Source organism: Microcaecilia unicolor, chromosome 1, assembly GCF_901765095.1.
Source record: "Microcaecilia unicolor chromosome 1, aMicUni1.1, whole genome shotgun sequence".
In the NCBI taxonomy this organism is placed as follows: Eukaryota; Metazoa; Chordata; class Amphibia; order Gymnophiona; family Siphonopidae; genus Microcaecilia; species Microcaecilia unicolor.
Genome location: NC_044031.1, coordinates 515,655,564 through 515,678,258, shown reverse-complemented (window position 1 = coordinate 515,678,258; position 22,695 = coordinate 515,655,564). Strand labels below are relative to the sequence as shown.

Below are 22,695 nucleotides of genomic sequence, written 5' to 3'. Positions count from 1 at the left end.
ACCCAGCACTACTACTATAAATCATTTCTATAGCGCTACCAGTCATACGCAGCGCTTCACAATTGAACATGAAGAAAAGACAGTTTCTGCTCAAAAGAGCTTACAATCTAAATCAGGACGGACAGACAGGACCAATAAGGGATAAGGGTAGGACAGACAGAAGGACACATAGGGAAAGGGACTATTGAAGAGAGTAAGACAAGGTTACGAGCAAGTGACAAGTTAGGAATCAAAAGCAGCAGCAAACAGGTAGGTCTTTAGCCCGAATTTGAAGGTGGCCAGGGATGGAGCTAGGCGTAATGGCTCAGGAAGCCTATTCCAGGCATAAGGTGCGGCGAGATAAAAGGAATGGAGTCTGGAGTTAGCGATGGAGGAGAAGGGTGCAATTAGGAGAGATTTGCCTAGTGACCGGAGTTCCTGGGAAGGAATGTAGGGAGAGATGAGGGTGGAGAGGTAGTGAGGGACTGCAGAGTGAATGCACTTATAGGTAAATAAGAGGAGCTTGAATTTTATACGGAAACGGATAGGGAGCCAGTGAAGTGACTTCAGGAGAGGGCTGATATGGGCATAACGACTTTGGTGAAATATTAGTCGTGCAGCAGAATTTTGAACAGATTGAAGAGGAGAGAGGTGGTTGAGTACTCCCTCTTCCTCTCCAGTAGTATTTCCTCACCCCTTTCCTATACCACACCAGTGCTGAACTTAGAAATGCATAGGCTCTATATGTAGATCCTTTAAGAGGTAGTATGTCATGATTTTGGCTCTCAAACCCTTTCTGATGTTTTGGTGTCACCTCAGTAAGGCCAACACACAATCTCTCCACTGCAAAACGCTATACACAAACTTGTGCAAAAACCAACTCATAACCTTACCAAACCATGACAGCACTAATTCCAAGGACAGGACGAGCTGCAACCTACTTGCTACTCCTCCCGGCTGTTGCTATGGCAGCCAGGAGGAACCACGAGCTTCTGTGCTTTACCTTTCCCTTTCCTGCCTCTCTCTTGCTCACTCTCTCCATCACCCCTGCACCCGACGCTGCTACAAAATAAAATAAAAACATCCACGGGGCCATGCTCCTGCATGTGTGGCTGCCGGCTTCCCTCCTTTCTCCAGAAAACAGGAACTTATATTATGAGGCGAATGAGGGAGAAGGAGGGAGGCCGCGCGCAGCAGGAGTATGGCCCCGCACACATTTGCATTATGCTTTGCCAGGGAGGGGGAGGGAGGGAGTGAGTGAGCGAGCGAGAGGCAGGAAAGCAAAGGGAAGATCATGGAAGTTTGGGGTTCCTCCAGGCTGCCATAGCAGCGGCCGGGAGAAGAGAAGATAGTGGTGGATTAGTCCAAGGAGGTTTGGGTAGGAGCAGCTCGTTTGGGGGAGGGCACTACCCCCCTCGCCCCCCCCCCCCCAAACTACACCCATGCCGGTTAGGTTCTGATCATATTTTTGTAGCATTGGAAATGATGCACACTAGAGGTGGGAATTACCGCTGGGCTCCTGTGGTACTTCTAGATTGTGGTGTGGTAAGCACTCAGTGAGCTTATCGCTGCTTAGTAAAAGGGCTTTGAAAGGGCTGTGTCAGCACTGCTGCTTGGCTCAGTAAACAGGGGGAATTGTTTTTTTTTAACGAGGAGTTGAAAATGGTGCGAACAAACCTGTTATAATTTTACCAATAGACAAAGTTTTCACAATAGTTTTTAAACTCCTGAAAAATCTGGAAAAGTGACAAAATGCCTGATGTAATACAAAAAGTTGAAAACACTGTGGTATTTTAAAGAACCCTCATTATGCCAGGCTACTGTAATGGCTCTGCCTGAAAGTGAACCAATCCAGATCAAAACACGCCTATACCCTATACACGCCTTGTTCTCGGCTTTTTTTTTTAACTAGCCACAATGAAGTTTCTGTTCTCTATTAGCTAGTTTTGACTCACATAGTATGAATATCTTAACTCTGAATGTAATAGACAAACATGCTTTATAAAACAGCGTCTGAAGCTAAGTCTTACACTAGCTTTTTGAGCAAAAATTGTCCGGGTGGGAAGAAGAAATGCCACAAGTGGAGGGCTATAGCAAGAGAGCTTGAGACTCCCTTCGTGTTGTGGCTACATTATGACATTTATTTCTTAAACTGTATCGTCGAATAAGCTAGTTGATGAGATCTTTAACATACTCTAAAATTTCCTTAATTTATTTTTCTGTTCTGGGTACTGTCATTTTGCCTGGTACTCTGTATCCATTTCCATTGAATAAGTCCTAAAACTGCTGTACTGTCCCCTATAATAGAGTGGAGGAGTAGCCTAGTGGTTAGTGCAGTGGACTTTGATCCTGGAGAACTGATTGAGTTTAATTCCCACTGCAGCTCCTTGTGACTCTGGGCCAGTCACTTAACCCTCCATTGCCCCTGGTATAAAATAAGTACCTGAATATACATAAACCGCTTTGAATGTAGTTGCAAAAACCTCAGAAAGGCAGTACATCAAGACCCATTTCCCCTATAATCATTCCCATGCGAATGAGTAACTGACAGGTGGTGGGACTGGAGATGGTGGGCACAGTTGGAGAATCCCTTCAGAAAGATATTCTTCTGCTCCCTACTTTAGTTTCTGTTGTTTGAATATATATCGAGTATTTTACCATTTGGTCCCCTCTGCCAGTAAGCAGTCAGTTACACTTAATAGCATCCTATCATCAACATACTGAAATTTTGGCAAGTTCAGTCCTATTAGGGAACTGATCACCATAGACGCAAAACTATTGAAGCCATTAAGAGTAAATAGATGCCATATAGCTTCTAGCCTAGTGCCGTGGGTGGAGACAGAAGAGGATCAGGAAGGTCAAACGTCGTGCAGGAAGGCCTTCTAGTTGGTGACCCTCTTTGGAGCATGTCCACTACAATTCCTTCAACAACGTAAATATATATTTTTGTAATTTGCAGAAAAAAAAGCAGCAGTGCTCTCAGCTGATACAAGATGAGGCGTTCTGTCAAGAAATTCCTGCGCACCGGAGCAGAGAAGCGGGAAGAGCTTTACCATGGAGTGATCCTTGAATCGGACACTTGCCTCAAGTCCCCCAACATCTTTGAGGTAGGTGCATTAATTAAAATAGTCTGTTGAAGCTTGCAGGTACTGCAGCGCCCACATCTCTTAGGGAGGCGTCGCACGCCGCCGCCGCCTCACTCTTGTCAGAGGCTCGTCCGTGTCGATACCTGTTAGGTGTGTAAAAGTGTGCATTTGAAAAACTGATGTAGGTGCCAAATTACACAACATATACCAAAACAGCTGCGGCGAGAAGCTGCCAGCTTCTCGCCGCCAATACCAGTTTTCCCACTAAAGATTGTTTTTTAACATATTGGCTGAAAAGGTCCATTGGAGAAGAGAAGCAGGTCTCTTTGACTTTATCATGTATCTCTTCTTTCATAGTCCTTCTCCTCCCATGTTCCTCATTGTGATTCCCCTGGGGAAACTGTGTGCAGTATATCTTGGTCTCCTGCTGCTCAAGAAGAGATTGTAAAGCAGACTGAACAACAAGTTTTTAAGAGTTTTCCAATTCCCTGCATAAGATATGGAATATTTTTCCATTATCCTTGTGAAACCCATTGCTATTTTATTTATTTTCTTTTCTATACTGTTTCTTATCCCCCAAAAGTGGTTTACAAAAGCAAATTGGTATCATAAAAACAGGTCACAGTCTTTCAGCTTAAGTATAAAACATCTCCCTAATGTACAGTGTCCAGCAACCATGCTACCTTTAGAGTGTGGGTTTTACCATGCGCTGCAGCCACCTTTGTAAAATGGCCATGTCTTTATTTATTTATTTTGGGAATGTCCACATGCTAATTTCCCCATTAGTGTGTGGCCCTTATTATCACCTATTTAAAAGGCAGTAAGAACTCTCATGCTAATTGAGTAGAGTGTGGTAATGTGCTCATGCTACCCAATTAGCGCAGGTACACCTACTCTTCGTCCATGGGCATGCCTGCTGTGCTAGAAAATAAAAAAATACATATATTTTCCAGCACAGGATTAGCACGCATTGAGTGGAAAAGTACTGCAAGAAGCCTCAGCATGTTTGGCCTACAATGCCTTAGTAAAAGGGCCCCTTAATACCAAATCACCTAACCCAGATCTCCATGGGAGGAAGCTGTCTGTCAGGCATCTCAACCACAAGAAATGGGGGGATCTTAAGTTTTCCTATATTTTAGGTTTACCTAAGAAATTCATATCTGTCAAACTTTTTATTAGTTTAGTTTAACTTTTTAGTACACCTCTTAAGGGTTGGATCAGTGTCATATGGATAAGACAGAGCTTCCTAAACTTTGAATTGTGACCTCATGTTGTGAAACTTGAATTTGGGGTTGTAGCAGTGAGAGCAGGCCTCAAGCCTTGAAAAACACAGCCACACAGAGGTTAAATGTGAAATTTGTGTGCAGAAAAATCAGTGACCTGTTCCTTTCCCAAATAAAAAAACATACCAAAAAATCAGTTATGTTCAAAAATGTTCTCTTCCGGGACTGCTGGCTCCTGCAGGCCCATGGTGTGTACTAGTCTGTTTCTCAAAAGACAGCACAAACAGCATGCCTTTGGCCTGGAGTCCCAGAGTTAAAGTTCTGTGTTTCAAAATATAGCACTATTGGACCAGGCTTGGCCCTGAATTCCAAAGTTACAGTTTCATCAGGGTTCCTAGATAAACTCTCTTTACATCCTGCCCAACTCTGTCTCCTCAGACTCTTTCCTATATGCTTAATTCTCCTTGCCCATTTTGCTGCACTCCTTATTCTGAGATCCAGCCTTGCTGGGGCCGCTTGATAACAGTGATCATAATATGATCGGATTTGATATTAGCTTTGACATAAGTATATATAGGAAATCAAATATGTTAGTGTTTAACTTTAAAAAAGAGACTATGATAAAATGAGAAGAACGGTGAAAAAAAACTTAGAGGAGCGACTGCAAGGGTCAAAAATTTACATCAGGCGTGGATGCTGTTCAAAAACACCATCCTGGAAGCCCAGGCCAAATATATTGCGCTTATTAAAAAAGGAAAATGGAAGACCAAACGACAGCCGGCGTGGTTAAAAAGTGAGGTGAAGGAAGCTGTTAGAGCTAAAAGAAAATCCTTCAGAAAATGGAAGAAGGAACCGACTGAAAATAATAAGAAACAGCATAAGGAATGTCAAGTCAAATGCAAAGCACTGATAAGGAAGGCTAAGAGGAGCTTCAAAAAAAAGATTGCGTTGGAGGCAAATACACATAGTAAAATTTTTTTTTAGGTTTATTAAAAGCACTAAGCTGGCAAAAGAATCAGGTGGACCACTAGATGACTGAGGAGTAAATGGGGCGATAAGAGAAGACAAAGCCGTAGCGGAGAGATTAAATGAATTCTTTGCTTCTGTCTTCACCGAGGAAGATTTGGGTGGGATACCGGTGCCAGAAATGGTATTCGAAGCTGATGAGTCGGAGAAACTTAATGAATTCTCTGTAAACCTGGAGGATGTAATAGGGCAGTTCTACAAACTGAAGAGTAGCAAATCTCCTGGACCAGATGGGGTCATTGTTGATGATACATTGAAACCTTCTGCTCAGTGTGCTGCTGCAGTTAAGAAAGCAAATAGAATGTTAGGTATTATTAGGAAAGGAATGGAAAACAAAAATGAGGATGTTATAATGCCTTTATATCACTCCATGGTGCGACCGCATCTCAAATATTGTGTTCAATTCAGGTCGCCACATCTCAAAAAAGATATAGTGGAATTAGAAAAGGTGCAGAGAAGGGCGACAAAAATGATAAAGGGGAAGGGACGACTTCCCTTTGAGGAAAGACTAAAGCGGCTAGGGCTCTTCAGCTTGGAGAAAAAGCGGCTGAGGGGAGATATGATAGAGGTTTATAAAATAATGAGTGGAGTTGAACGGGTAGATGTGAAGCATCTGTTTACACTTTCCAAAAATACTAGGACTAGGGGGCATGCGATGACGCTGCAATGTAGTAAATTTAAAACGAATCGGGGGAACATTTTTCTTCACTCATCGTGTAATTAAACTCTGGAATTCGTTGCCAGAGAATGTGGTAAAGGTGGTTAGCTTAGTGGAGTTTAAAAAAGGTTTGGACGGCTTCCTAAAGGAAAAGCCCATAGACCGTTATTGAATGGACTTGGGGAAAATCCACTATTTCTGGGATAAGCAGTATAAAATGTTTTGTATTTTTTTGGGATCTTGCCAGGTATATTGTGACCTGGATTGGCCACTGTTGGAAACAGGATGCTGGGCTTGATGGACCTTTGGTCTTTCCCAATATGGCAATACTTATGTACTTATGAAACTTGCTAAGGTACTGGTGGTCTGCTTTCTGATCGTATGCATAGGAATGCTGGTGTTTTCTCCATTGATTTTATTGAATTGAATTATTATTTCAGAAAATGTAAAAATTAAGTAGTATGAAGCTAGATGCACAGGAGTCAACTCCAAGGAATTTCACCTCTCCAGTATGCACTGATGTTACAAAGGGGTAATTGAAATTGTCCATTATTATTGTGTTGCCCAGTTTGTTAGCCTCCCTAATTTCTGATAACATTTCTGTATCTGTCTCATTTTCCTGGCCAGATAGATGGTAGTACACTCCTACTACTAACCTTTTCCCCTTTGCACGTGGAATTTCAATCCATAGGGATTCCAAGATATGTTTTATGTCCTGTAGAATTTTTAGTCTATTCAATTCAAGGCCCTCCTTAACATACAATGCTACCCCTTCACCAATTTGATTAACTCTATCATTGCGATATAATTTGTATCCTGGTATGACAGTGTCTCACTTGTTATCCTCCTTCCCCCAAGTCTCAGAAATGCCAGTTATATCTATTTTTTTATTTAGTACAATATATTCTAAGTCTCCCATTTTATTTCTTAACTTCTGGCATTCGCATGTAGACATTTCAGACTATGTTTGTTGTTCGTACTTAAATCTTGCTCAGCAGTTGACAGTGGTAATATGCAATCTCGAAAATCTGTCCACTTTTTATTTAAAGACTCCTGGTCTACTATGCTCTCTATTGCAACATCGCTATCAGGCTCCCTATCTTCCCTGTTTTCGTGATATCCTTGAAAGATATCTTATTCCGAACTATGTGCTTTTGAGCGAGTCTCGGCCTTCCCCCAGTTTCTAGTTTAAAAGCTGCTCTATCTTCTTTTTAAATGCCGATGCCATCAGCCTGGTCCCACCCTGGTTAAGGTAGAGCCCATCCATGGGGAATAGGCTCCCCCTTCCCCAGAATGTTGCCCAGTTCATAAGAAATCTAAAACCCTCCTCCCTGCACCATCACCTCATCCACGCATTGAAACTCTGGAGCTCTGCCTTTCTCTTGGGCCCTGCGCATTTCTGAAAATGCTACCCTGGAGGATCTGGATTTCAGCTTTTTACCTAGGAGCCTAAATTTGGCTTCTGGAACCTCCCGCCCACATTTTCCTATGTCATTGGTACCTACATGTACCAAGACAGCTGGCTCCTCCCCAGCACTATCTAAAATCCTAAGTGACGCTTGAGGCCCGCCACCTTCGCAACAGGCAGGGAAGGCACCAGGTGTTCCTCATGTCCACCAACCACCCAGCTATCTACATGCCTAATAATCGAATCACCAACTACAACAGCTGTCCTAACCCTTCATTCCTGGGCAGAAAATTCTGGAGACACATCCTCAGTATGAGAGGATATTGCACCCCCTGGTGGGCTGGTCCTGACTACAGGATTATTTCCAACTTCACCAGGGTGATGCTCTCCTTTCATGAGGCCTCCCTCCTCCAAGTCAGCACAGGGGCTGCCAGATTGGAGGTGGGACTTCTCTACAACTTCACTATAGGCTTCCTCTATGTACCTCTCTGTCTCCCTCAGCTCCTCCAAGTCTGCTACTCTAGCCTCAAGAGAATGGACTCGTTCTCTGAGAGCTAGGAACTCATTGCATTGACCACAGAAGATGTCCAAATGACATCATCAACATAACAGATGATGCTCCCAGGACTCTGTTTGTATTTCTTTTCCTGCAACAGGTGGTGCAGGTTGGACTGGTACAACAGTATTTTTATGGTAACAGGTTGGACTCCCCTGGATACATTTTATGTCCTGTGTCCAGGTGTTAAGGCTGGCCAGTGTAGGCTCCTAGGAGTCAGATTAAAATCCTTCTCTTAGCAGAGCACAGAGAGGTTCACTGTCCCCCATCACCTAGAGCCTTGCCTAGCAAGTCTATCTGGCAAAGGGTTCTACAGGACCTGGCCAGAAAATGTACTCCTAGCCCCCCTTGTCATACACTATGACCTGAGACCAGTTATTGAGACTGGCCATTATGGTCTCCCAGGAATTACGATGTTTCTCCTGGTTAAGTCCTTGTGGATTTGCTGCCTGTAGCCTTTTGCCCATAGATCTTTGCTTGACAAGACTGTTCCTTGGGGCCTTAGCCAGAAGGGAGACCCTCCCCCTCCCTTTCCCACCCTCTGCAGAGGTAAACCTTTTTTAGAGAGGGTTTTAAATTGTTGTGAGTTGATTGCCTTAACTTTATTCCCTCCTGAAAAAAAGGCATCTAAAGGTTGGCCATGGCAGGGGAATTAATTAGAACCAACAGATTTCCCCTGTCCTTTGTGTCGGAGTGGGGTGGGGGGTATATTCTGAACCAGACCACAGCTTGTTTTTCTGTCAGACTGACTGGTGGCATACTGGCTGGCAGTCAGTTTGGGAGAGGCACTGATCACAGCTGTATTGGAATTGAGGGGTCACCCCCCACCCCATAGGATTTCAGAGCTAAGGGAGGGTCCCACCTAGGGGCTACTAGGGGCCTAACATAGTTTTGGGGGCCACAATTCTGTCAGGCAATTTTAGAGTACCTCAGGCTCAGTCTATTGCAACCAAATCAGTAGGTTTGAAAAGTCTTTGCAGAAGTGATTAAACTAAATATCTGCTTAAGGTTAACCATGAACATATGCTGTATATGGTGGTTTATAAATATAAAGAATATAAACTAAGTCTGTTAATTTTACTTTACCATTTGCTTGACTGTTATTGTATTGTGCTTTTGGACATCTGGTTCTTTTAAACTGAATAATATGTACTTGAGAACACAGGCTCAGACTTATGTTCTTTTTACATCAGTTGATTTCACTGGGAGATGAAACGAGATTACGAAGCTTCATCATGAAGAATCCTAATAGCTTAAGTAGTATGAATGACAAGAAGGCAACTCCACTGCATTATATGGCAGCAAGTGGTAATCTTGAATTAATGCAAATGATTATGGATGAGTCCTCTGATGAAGGTAAGAAGGGCTTAATTTATCTCAAAGGAATAATATATACTTTCAATGGATATTGAGCGTTGCAGAAAATGAAACAAGTTCAGTTACTTTGTGCAGCAGGAATGCATAAAAGATACCTCAGTTTTGCTTTTAAAATGACTTCATAGGAAGTACCTATACAAATTTACACCTGCTTTCGGCCACACACAACTTTGTTGGTTCATTTTAAAAACTTTGTGTATGTTTTATAAAGCATATGCATAAGTGCGAAACTTACCCGAATCTCACTACCAAGAATTCCTCCAATCAGGTAGGACAAAGTTAATGGATGTATGGGGCGTATGCACATAAGTTTAGCCAGATATGCCCTGGTCGGTTTTATAAAAGGTGATTTCTGTGCACGAAATGTTGCTTTATGCACAGAAATAGCTTAAAAATGATCCTGACAGTGTACTTTGTACTTGACCCTGATAAGGATTGGGTGCTTAGGCTATTTTATTTAGGATGAAAGATTTGATTCTTTTTAAACTGGTGACTCAGAGGGAAATATCTACTTTTGAAACCTAGAGTGCTCATGTTGGGAGCCTAGTGTTGGCTTAATGTTCTTCTGCTTGACCATTTTCTTTTTTTGTTTTTGCTTTTTATGGAGTTTTCAAAACTTAGAACTGATATAAAGTCATTTACAACCGAGTAGGTAAATGTTACAACAAACATCAATCAATCTGACTACATAATTTTTATTTTATTTGTACCCCGTTTACTTCTAAACGGTTCACATAAAAAAACATATGTAAAATCCAATGTTAAACCAACACATTAAAATCTAACAAATATAGGGCCCTGTTTACTAAGCTGAGCTAGAGTCGTGATAGCATTTTTATCGCGCACTAAGCATTAGTGAGTGCTAACAGTGTAGATGCCCATAATATTCCTATGGACGTCTAAACGGTTAGTGTGCACTAATTTTTAGCACGCGCTAAAAACGCTAGCGCACCTTAGTAAACAGGGCCCATACTGTAATGTAACACATCATCAAATGAACTTTCCTCTAAGTAAATAAGCACCACCTAACATTTCTAAAATTGGCACAAAATACATTATGGGGCTCATTTTTGAAACGCAAAAACATCCTTTGGTGCTTAGATGGCAACTCTGGCTGTATCAACTAAGGTTGGTGCTGGGCTGGCTTGTACGGTCTGAATCCTGAATCTGGTTGGAGGATGGGCTGGAGAGAGCTTTGATGGAAACTCCAGTAATTTGGAACATTAGGACAGTACCAGGCAGAATTTTATAGTCTTTGTCTCGCAAATAACAAGACGAATTCAGATAGACTGGAGTGGGCTTTGACGGCAACTCCAGTGGTTGGAACATAAGCACAGAGCCGGGTGGACTTCTATGGCCTATGTCCCAGAAACAACAAGGAAAGACCACATGATCAAGTATATAATATCACATTCATTGTTGATTTAATCTTGAATTGATAATGAATATGTCTGTCGGACAGACTGGATGGACCGTTCAGGTCTTTATCTGCTGTCACTTACTGCGTTACCAAATGAAGTCAGTACTCACAAAAGAATTCCCTAGGAAGTGCTATTGGTAATTGAGTAAACAGAAAAAAATATTCAGGGTAAAATTAACGTCCATATTTATATAGGTAGCTACCGTAGCTAAATCTCTCTCAGCCTGTACACTGAAAATCTACTCTGAAGACAACCTGGTCAAAAGTGAAAAATATGGGATGTAGGAAGAGCCTGCATTGCCACACGGACATCCTAGCAGAGCAGTGGGGCAACCTAGGGGGCACTGCAGTGGACTTAACATGAAAGGTCCAGGAACACATCTCACTGTTACCCCCTTATACTACATAAGAACATAACATAAATGAGTAGCCATATTGGATAAGACCAATGGTCCATCTAGCCCAATATCCTGTTTTCTAAACAGTGGCCAAATAAGGCCACAAGCACCTGACAGAAACCCAAATCATGGCAACATTCCATACTACAAATCCCAGGGCAAGTAGTTGCTTCCCCATGTCTGTCTTAATAGCAGATTGTGGACTTTTCCTCCAGGAATTTGTCTAAACCTCCTTTATGGTGAACCTTCCAAGACCCACCAAAAACCTACTGTACATCACTACAAAAGTCCTTATGCCTGCAAGTGCCACCTATGTGTAGGTACAGTACATTTTTGGTGGGCTCACACTTTTCACCATAGGTGTAACAGCTAGAGTGGATTATAGGCTGGGCCCCCTTCTCTGCAGTGCACTGCACCAACCACTAGGCTACTCCAGGGACTTGCTTGCTGCTCTAATAGGACTGGCTACAACATCTAAAACTGTCATAGAGCCTGGTATGTACTGTTTCTTTAAAATGTTTGGTTGGGGGATGGGAGGGGGGTCATGCTTTAATCCCTCCAGTGACCATTTAGGGCACCTTTTTGTGACTTAGTCGTTATAAAAACGGGTCTAGCCCAAAATGTTTTTTCCTTTGCTGCATTATGGCAGAAAAACATCCAAGTGTTAGGAATGCCCAACATGCCCCCTTGTGATTTGGGCCACACTGCAGAAAAAACATCTTAATGGGTTTCAAAAATAGTGATTTGGACATCTCAGCAAATAAAAACATCCAAACGTCTGCTTTGTGGACATTTTTCTGGTTTTGAAAATGAGCCCCTTAATCGTGCATCACCCACTGCCATTACATCAGCACTTCAATACCTTGAAGCAGCAACACATCCAACACAGAGTATGGAGTGGGAGGTTTAACTTCAGCCAAGAGGCCACAAAGGGAATACCTTCAACTCATAGCTCTAAATCTTCTGTTTGTCATCACACTTGATCTGGCCAAAGATTGAGGCAACTCGTCTGTAGCACCAAGGTTTTCACAGACTACTTCTTCAAGTTCAACATAAACTCAATTAAACTCATCAGTTGTGATAAGGTACTTCCAGGATGCGAGTATCATCCTCTTAAGCAGGCAGATGATCAAAAGCCCTGTGCTGTTCCAAACAGCGCTCTAAAATAGCGCTGGAACAGCACGGGGCGCTATTAGACCTATGATCAGAGATAATGCATGCAAATTTAAGCAGCGCAATTATCTCTGATTATGGGGTAGAAGTGCGGGAGAATTGTGCCTGAGCATGCGCTCAGCACAATCCTCCCGTACTTGTTTGACAGGTCTGGGCTGGAGACCAATGAAAAGAGAAGGACACCCATCTTTAAATCGGAAGATGGACGTCCTCAACTGCCCTGTTGCAGGGATGGCCAAAGTTCAAGGGGTGTCGGAGGTATAGCGATGGGGCAGTTGAGGACTTCCAAAATTTGGTCGTTTCTGCAATGGGCAGTTAAGGACGTCCAAAATTGGTTGTTTCTATGAGAAAGATGTCTTTCTCATAGAAACATCCAGTTTTGGATGTCCTTAACTGCACATTGCAGAAAAGTCCAAAATTTGGACATCCTCAATTGCCCCATCACAGAAACATCCAAATTTTGGACGTCCTCAACTGCCCTCGCTGGCAGGTTTGATATAGGGGGGAATGGGGGTCTGCCAGCATGCCAGCATGTAAACTTCCATCACAGACTGAAAAGGAACAGAAGGGCACACGTCCCTGTAATTTACCCAGTTGCAAACTATGCCAAAATATTTCACAGGACCCCACAGTTACCCACAAAGGAAAGATATTCAACATAAAGGGATCTTTCACTTGCTCATCTTCCAATGTGGTATATATCATTCAGTGTAAAAAATGTAACGAAGGATGCTATTTTGGAGAAACAGGCCAGATGCTTAAGACAAGATTCAATTTGCATAGACATCACATGAACAATACAGCCAGTAGGACCCCCACCCCGGTGGGACAGCACTTCACAGAACCAGGACACTGTACCAGTGATTTCACAATGAGAATACTGAAAGGTAACTTTAAAACCATACAAGAACGTAAGACCTTTGAAGTTAGAATGATTGAATATTTTAACACCCAACAGAAAGGACTTAACAAGGATCTGGGGTTCCTAGCCTATTATAAACCATAAAGCTGTATATCTCTGTTGATCACCCCACCCCTTACCTATGCACACCCATCCTGTTAGAATATCAATGATATGCTTTGATGTCCCCATGCATACCTCCGACCCACCCCCATCCTCCCACCCTGTCAGACTGTCATAGTAATGCTTGAATGTTTTCACTTATATACACTGTCAGCTAGCACATTTGCTTTTTTCCGATCTGACGAAGAAGGGCATCCTTCGAAAGCTAATCAAGAAATGTATTAAGTTATGTCCAATAAAAAAGGTATCATCTTATTTTCTTTTCCATGTTTTATTTTGTTTGATTTCTATTGATTTCCAGTCACTAAAAGTGCTGAATATCAACCATTCATTAAAGGTGCTGAATATCAACCATTCAGCTGGGGGGGGGGGGGGGGGGGATTACTTAGGGTCCTTTTAATAAGGTACACTAATGGATTTAGTGCATGCTAACAATTAGCACGTGCTAAATGCCATGCAGCCCATTATATTCGTATGGGCGTCTTAGCATTTAGTGCACCCTAATGATTAGCGTACGCTAAATCCATTATTGCACCTTAGTAAAAGGAGCCCTTAGAGAGCTGAAATCCATGTTTAAAAAATTCCTCACAAAACCAAAATGTTCAATAACTGTAAGCAAATATGATCATTCAGTCTTGCCAAATGCTTTTTCTGTGTCTAACAAGAGTAAAGCAAAGGGACTATTTGCATAATGGGCAAAATATAGTATATTAATGAGTTTCCTAAAATTGTTCAAACCATGTATGTACCCTTTAGAAACCTAGACTGATTGGGGTGCCTGAGCAAAGGAATAAAGTCCTTAATTCCTGCACACAACATTTTTTGTGAACATTTTATAATTATGTTTAGTAGGAGATTGGCTTATAATTCACACAAGATAAGGGATCCTTTCACCCCATCCCCCTAGAAATAATGGTTATAGAAGCTTTGTAAAATGGCTTTGGGAATGTGCCTTATGTTGTGATCTCATTACAATTTATTTCCAATAAGACGACAAAGTGGTCTGCCATCACTTAGTACAAGCTTAGCAGGCAGGTAATCAAGTCTGGCTGCTTTATCATGTTTTGGATTTTTAATAACTGCTGCATTTCCAAAAGTGTAAAGGATCCATCTATCAGGTCCTTTAGTTGGTCATTTAACTTAGGTAATTGTAAGTGATCAAGCCAGTGAGAAATAACCCCGTTAGCTGGAAATGCAGAGTTTTCATAAAATCATGCAAAAATATCTGCTATCTCGCTTTAAGATAAGGTGACTGGTCCAACTTCTTTAGTGAGTTTGATGATTGTTTAGTTTTCTGGTGGTTTATTTTAAACATTAAGAGCTTAGTACATGTATTTGTACACTCATAATAAATATTATTGATTTAGTTAAAGGTGTGCCGCTTGTGAATTTTCTGAGTTGAGTTCATACCTGGTGCAAATTAGAGGCTGTGAGATGAACTTAAGAGTGGCCATACTGAGTCAAACCATCTAGCTCAGTATCCTGTTTTCCAAACAGTGGCCAAGCCAGGTCACAAGTACCTGGCAGAAACCCAATTAGCAGCAACATTACAGGCTACCAATCCCGGGGCAAGCAGTTGCTTCCCAAAGTCTGTCTCAATAGCAGACTATGGACTTTTCCTCCAGGAACTTGTCCAAACCTTTTTTTTTTAAACCCAGATATTCTAACCGCAGTAACCACATCCTCTGGCAAAGAGTTCCAGAGCTTAACTATTCATTGAGGGCCCCTTTTACTAAGCTGCGTAGGCGCCTACGCGCACCAGATTGGAGTTACCACCCAGTTACTGCGTGGCCCCTGTGGTAATTTCAATTTTGGCATGCATCCTCTATGCACGTCTGAAAAACATTTTTTATTTTCGGGCACGTGTAACGGATATGCGCCAAGTGACATTTACACGTATAGGTCATTACCGCCCAGATTCTTTTACCGCTAGGTCTATGGCTGGCGGTAAGGTCTCAGACCCAAAATGGACGCGCGACAATTTTGATTTTGCCACACATCCATTTTCAGCCAAAAAAGGCCTTTTTTACAGACGTGCTAAAAAATGGATCGTCACGCACCTAAAACCCGCGCATACACTACCGCAAGCCATTTTTCAGCACGCCTTTGTAAAAGGACCCCTGAGTGAAAAAAATATTGTCTCCTATTTTTTTTTTTAAGTATTTCCATGTAATATCCTTGAATGTCTCCTAGTCTTTGTACTTTTGGAACGAATAAAAAAAATCAATATACTCCTACTTGTTATAAACCATTCAGGATTTTGTAGACCTCGATCATATCTCCCCTCATTTGTCTCTTTTCCAAGCTGAAGAGCCCTAATCTCTAGCCTTTCCTCATATGAGAGGAGTCCCATCCCCTTTATCATTTTGGTCACTGTTCTTTGAACTTTTCTAATTCTGCTATATCTTTTTTGAGATACGGTGACCAGAACTGAGTGCAATACTTAAGGTGCAATTGCAGTATAGAACGATACAAAGGCATTATAGTATTTTCGATCTTATTCACCATCCCTCTCCTAATAATTCCTAGCATCCTGTTTGCTTTTTTGGCCGCCGCCGCACACTGAGCAGAAGATTTCAGCATATTATCTACAACAACACCTAGATCTTTTTCTTGAGTGCTGACCCCCAAGGTGGACCTTAGCATCAGGTAACTATGATTCAGATTATTCTTTCCAAGGTGCATCACTTTGCATTTGTCCACATTAAATTTAATCTGCCATTTGGATGCCCAGTCTTCCAGTTTCCTAAGGTCTTCCTGCAAGTTTTCACAGTCCGCAGGTGTTTTAACAACCTTGAATAGTTTTGTGTCATCTTTAAATTTAATCACCACACTCGTCATTCCAATTTCCATATCATTTATAAATATATTAAGTAGCACCGGTCCCACTGTGTCTCTCCACTGTTCACCTTCCTCCATTGAGAGAAATAACCATTTAACCCTACTCTCTTTTTCTGTCCAATAACCAATTTCTGATCCATACCAGAATCTTGCCTCCTATCCCATGACTCTTTAATTTTCTCAGGAGTCTCTCATGAGGAACTTTATCAAAGGCTTTCTGAAAATCTAGATACACTACATCAACATGCTCACCTTTATCCACATGTTTATTCACGCTTTCAAAGAAATGAAGCAAATCGGTGAGGCAAGACTTCCCTTGGTTGAACCCATACTGACTCTGTCCTATTAAACCATGTTTGTCTGTGTGTTCTGTAATAGTTTCCACTATTTTGTCCGGCACTGACTGTAATTTCCCAGATCACCCCTAGAACCCTTTTTAAAAATCAGTGTCACATTGGCCACCCTCCAATCTTCAGGTACTATGGACTTACCATTAGTGAGTTTGTGAATCTTTTCTAAATCTGCTAACTGTGCTGTAAAAGCAGCAATTCTGAATTCTCTCTGTTTCCTTAGAGCTACTAAAATAGAAGTGTTTATGTCCGTGAAGGACAACCTTGGTAGTGCCACAATATGAACAGATCTGCATGTGCTTTATGATAGAATGCAAGGTATTCCTTCCAGGCTGCTTTTAATATCTTCACAAAGGCAGGGTCTGATAAGAGGTGCCTCTTCATGGACTATTTCATAGGTAGCCTCTCAATTCATGGGTTTCTGAGTTCAAGGATTAGTTGTGCATGATCGGATAGTGTGAGTGGGCTAATCTGCAAACTCTGGGCTGCTAAGAAGTTTACAGAGACAAACCAAAAACCTAGTCTTGAGTAGGTATGGCACACTGAGGAGAAGTAAGTAGAATGATGCAGGTCTGTTTCAGCTTCCTTCTGCACATCATAAAGTTACAAATCCTTTAACTTTGCCAAGAGGGTTTTACAAACCTTTGTGTCATCTAAGGTATGTCTTGACCTATTTGAGGTGGTAAGTATTGCATTAAATTCTCCACCTAAGCTACTGAATCTGTGAGGGAAACAGTGACACGCTAATGGTATGCAAATAAGAGCATTAAGTCTAGAGAACAAACACACCTAATCACTGGTCCCAAGCTCGCAAATCCTCTTCATGTACTGATAAGAAACATGGGCCCTCATAATTACAAAGGTTACTGGCTTATTCTGCAGAGCAATGAAGATAGATAACAATGAAGAAATAGAAACAGTTCCTGGGTACTACTAACATTAAAGTCCAATACAAATAAATACAGACAAGCTCAGTGTTACTAAGTACAAAACACATACTTCACTTTCTAGGCAATTACCAGCTAAACATAGTAGCATAGTAAATGACGGCAGAAAAAGACCTGCACGGTCCATCCAGTCTGCCCAACAAGACAAACATATATGTATACCTTACCTTGATTTGTACCTGCCTTATTCAGGGCACAGACCGTACAAGTCTGCCCAGCAGTACTTCCCGCCTCCCAACCACCAGTCCTGCCTCCCATCACCGGCTCTGGCACAGACCGTATAAGACTGCCCTCCACTATCCTCGCCTCCCAACCACCAACACCTCTTCCCCCCACCTGCTCCGCCACCCAATTTCGGCTAAGCTTCTGAGGATCCATTCCTTCTGCACAGGATTCCTTTATGCATATCCCACGCATGTTTGAATTCCGTTACCGTTTTCATCTCCACCACCTCCCGCAGGAGGGCATTCCAAGCATCTACCACCCTCTCTGTGAAAAAATACTTCCTGACATCTTTCCTGAGGCTGCCCCCCTTCAACCTCAATTCATGTCCTCTCGTTCTACCGCCTTCCCATCTCCAGAAAAGATTTGTTTGCGGATTAATACCTTTCAAATATTTGAACGTCTGTATCATATCACCCCTGTTCCTCCTTTCCTCCAGGGTATACATGTTCAGGTCAGCAAGTCTCTCTTCATACTTCTTGGAACGCAAATCCCGTACCATTCTCGTAGCTTTTCTTTGCACCGCTTCCATTTTTTTAACATCCTTCGCAAGGTACAGCCTCCAAAACTGAACACAATACTCCAGGTGGGGCCTCACCAACGACTTGTACAGGGGCATCTAATTAAACTCTGATGTGAATGTGAATACAGAACTTAACCATACAGTTTGTAGGTATCAGTAGAGTTGCGTTCTCCACAAAGGCTACTCTTCAGACATGCTTGTTCTAGCTTGTTCTACTACTACTGCTTAACATTTCTAGAGCGCTACTAGGGTTATGCAGTGCTGTACAAATTAACAAAGAAGGACGGTCCCTGCTTAAAGGAGCTTACAATCTAAAGGATTGCCTTAATAGGACTGGCCATAACATCTGATGCTGTCATAGAGTCTGGTATGTGCTGTTTTTTTTCACATCTTTGGGGGATGGGAGGAGGTCAGTGACAACTGGTGGGGTAAGGCGGGGGGAGTGTCATGCCTTAATACAGTGGGTCCCAAACCTGGTCCTGGAGGCACCCTTGCCTTAATCCCTCCAGTGGTTGTTGGTCGTGATAAAAACAGGTCTAGACCAAAACATCTAAGTTGTAGCCCTGGACATTTTGTTTTGTTCTATTGTGGCAGAAAAACATCCAAGTTATGGGAGCGCCTAAATCCCATTCCCAACAGTCCCTGGACAAACCCCCTTGTGATTTGGATGCACTAAAGACGAACTGCATAGAAAAACATCTTAAAAATGTGCTTTGAAAATAGCAATTTGGACATTTTGGCAAATAAAATGTACAAATGCCTGCTTTGTGCCAATTTTTGGACCTTTTTCTGTTTTGAAAAAGAGCCCCATAGTCACTTGTGTTGTTGGTCATAGACATGCTGGTAGGATTATTGGTCACTTGTATTGTTTGTCATAGGACAGTTGGTAATAGCATAATATAACATGACATAGGACAGTAAATACATAAAGACAGATAATAGGTATCAAAGAGTCTTATTATTTTGTTATTATTTTGTAAGTTTGATATTTTACTTCAAACCATGTCACAATGACAACTCAATCGTTTTCACACAAAATCAATTTTATTATATAAATGCCATACTACATAAGTGATATCAGTTTTACCGTATGTTGCAACTGCTCTCTGCACACGCTTTTTCAGTATACGATAACGCTTTACTGGTGCCTGCTCAACACCCGATGATGGAACTACTTTGAATGTTCCATCTGCAACCCATAGTGTTGACCGTGCCAACCCATCTAATATTTCATTTAATCCAAAGATGAGTATGCGATTAGCTCCAGGTCCAGAGTCAAATAACACGAAGTCCCTGAAACAAATGGGTACTCTGAAATTAAGATAATTTGGAATGCTGGATAAAACATCTACATTTCCTGCCATAAGAATCTTCTGTCTGTGTTGATGAAGTGCACAGCTCAGCATTTACTTCTTCGGCAGTGACATAAGTACATTTGGCAAGAGGTATTTTTGTTTGTTTGTTTTTTAGAAATTCTGTTTTGAGCACTTTTGGTCCAACACTTACTTCTCTGATGATCTTCTTCATATCTCCTACGGCTTTTTTGGCACACACTTTAGCAGTGTTTCCTTCATGGCACAGTGATGTTTAGTGATATTTATGATGGGTGTTCAATAAATGTGCCAAACAACAAGAGGGGCGCAATTCTACCAACATAGTACCCCCCAGAGTACAGCTAGAACTGAAAAATAAGCTTGCAGAGCTATTAGTAATAAGTAATTTATCCTTAAAATCGAGTGTGGTACCAGAAGATTGGAGGGTGGCCAATGTAACGCCGATTAAAAAAAAAAAAGGTCCCAGAGGAGATCCGGAAAATTATAGACCGGTGAGTCTGACGTCAGTGTCGGTGCAGAGCATATTCCAAACATAGATTAATGAGACAGTCAACATGGATTTAGTGAAGGGAAATCTTGCCTCACCAATCTACTACATTTCTTTGAAGGGGTGAACAAACATGTGGATAAAGGTGAGCCAGTTGATATTATGTATCTAGATTTTCAAACGGCGTTTGACAAAGTACCTCATGAAAGACTCCAGAGGATATTGGAGAGTCATGGGATAGGAGGTAGTGTTCTATTGAAGAAACTCATACCAAACCAGCCTGCTGTGGGCACATTCTACATGCTACCCAAGATCCACAAACCGGGAAACCCTGGCAGACCAATCATATCAGGTTTTGGCACACTCACGGAAGAAATATCTGGATTCATAGAGGGAATTCTGAAACCTCTCGTACACAAAACTAACAGCTTCATACAAGACACCACAGACTTTCTGAATAAATTGAAAAATATCAAGTAACTACCACCTAACACCCTTCTGGTCACGATGGATGTAGAATCACTATACAGCAACATTCCACATGCGGATGGCATAGCTGCATGTGGAAGACTCCTAAAAAAAATCCACACTGGACCATCAATACTCACCAGAAACTATTACAAAATTAATCAAATTTATTTTAACTCACAACTACTTCCGCTTTAACAATGATATCTATCTACAAATAATGGGCACTGCGATGGGCACCAGGACAGCACCCCAATATGCCAACCTTTTTATGGCTGAGCTGGAAGAGACATTTCTGAATACACACCAGACCAAACCTCTAAAATACTACCGGTACATCGATGACATTTTTATGATTTGGACGGAGGGTGAAGAAACTCTGAAACAATTTTATTCTGCCTTCAAAACATACCATCCTACAATCAGATTCAAAATTGACTACTCCCCAGAAAAAGTCAATTTTTTGGACACCACGGTCTCAATCAGTGATGGCTGTATACAAACATCTATATACAAGAAACCCACAGACAGATGCAGCTACCTCCACAACTCCAGCTTCCATCCTTCACATACAAAAAGATCCATCATTTACAGCCAAGCCACAAGATACCACCGTATCTGCTCTGACCCAGGGGACAGAGACAGACACCTTAAAAGCCTGACTGTATCCTTCAAACAGAAAAGCTACAACCCCAAAATAATCTCCAAGAATATTGCCTCCTCCCTCAAAACACCCAGGGAGAATCTGCTACAGTACAAGGAGAAAAAATCCACAGACAGAATCCCGCTTGTAGTGACATACAATCCAGAGCTGGAAAAACTGAGGAAAATCATAAGAGATCTACAACCTATACTCCAGGAGGATGAATTACTGAAAGAGATATTCCCATCTCCACCAGTACTGGCCTTCCGACAGCCACCCAACTTAAAACACAAGCTAATCAGAAGTAAACTTCCATCACAGACTGAAAAGAAACAGAAGGGCACACTTCCCTGTAATTTATCCAGTTGCAAACTATGCCAAAATATTTCACAGGACCCCAAAGTCATTCACAAAGGAAAGATATTCAACATAAAGGGATCTTTCACTTGCTCATCTTCCAATGTGGTATATATCATTCAGTGTAACAAATGTAACGAAGGATGCTATATTGGAGAAACAGGCCAGATGCTTAAGACAAGATTCAATTTACATAGACATCACATGAACAATGCTGGTGCCAGTAGGGCTCCCACACCTGTTGGTCAACATTTTACAGGACCAGGACACTGTACCAGTGACTTCACAGTGAGAATCCTGAAAGGTAACTTTAAAACCATACAAGAACGTAAGACCTTTGAAGTCAGAATGATTGAATATTTTAACACCCAACAGAAAGGACTTAACAAGGATCTGGGGTTCCTAGCCCATTATAAACCATAAAGCTGTATGTCTCTGTTGATCACCCCACCCCTCACCTAGCCACACCCATCCTGTTAGAATATCAATGATATGCTTTGATGTCCCCATGCATACCTCCGACCCACCCCCATCCTCCCACTCTGTCAGACTGTCATAGTAATGCTTGAATGTTTTCACTTATATACACTGTCAGCTAGCACATTTGCTTATTTCTGATCTGACGAAGAAGGGCAACCTTCGAAAGCTAATCAAGAAATGTATTAAGTTATGTCCAATAAAAAAGGTATCATCTAATTTTCTTTTCCATGTTTTATTTTGTTTGATTTCTATTGTGGATTAAAAACTGGTTAAAAGATAGAAAACAGGGAGTAGGGTTAAATCGTTAGTATTTTCTCTTTTTTTTTGTAAGTTTTCAATATTTCATTCATATACGTAAATGCATTTGAAACATCCGAAACATAACAAATCAGGAAATAAATTTAAACCCTTAACCAAGGGAGGAAAAATTGCCCCAACTTAGTCCACAATAATTAGACAAGATACAAGGAAAAATCAAAAAGGAAACTTATAAATCACATTAATTAGAGCCAGGAAATGCCGAAACTCGCAGCCAATTTATCCAGCATATTTTTAACCTGTGGGAGTATTCAGGGAAGTACCTCTTTCACCTTCCTTGCATATTACAAATTCCTGCAATTTCTTCGGGTCAAAGAACATGGAGTTTATCAAATTTAAAGACACCAAACATCTACATGCGAATTTTAATACAAATGTACCACCTAAGACGAGTATT

General features: G+C 41.6%; 1 protein-coding gene across 1 annotated transcript in view; it reads left to right on the top strand.

Moving 5' to 3' along the window:
• Positions 1–2,972: 2,972 nt before the first annotated feature.
• TRPA1 (transient receptor potential cation channel subfamily A member 1) overlaps positions 2,973–22,695 on the top strand; it is a 197,215-nt gene continuing 177,492 nt past the window's right edge. The window contains 2 exon segments of the mRNA XM_030190171.1: positions 2,973–3,086; positions 9,130–9,292. Of these exon segments, the coding sequence (XP_030046031.1) occupies positions 2,973–3,086; positions 9,130–9,292 (277 nt within the window).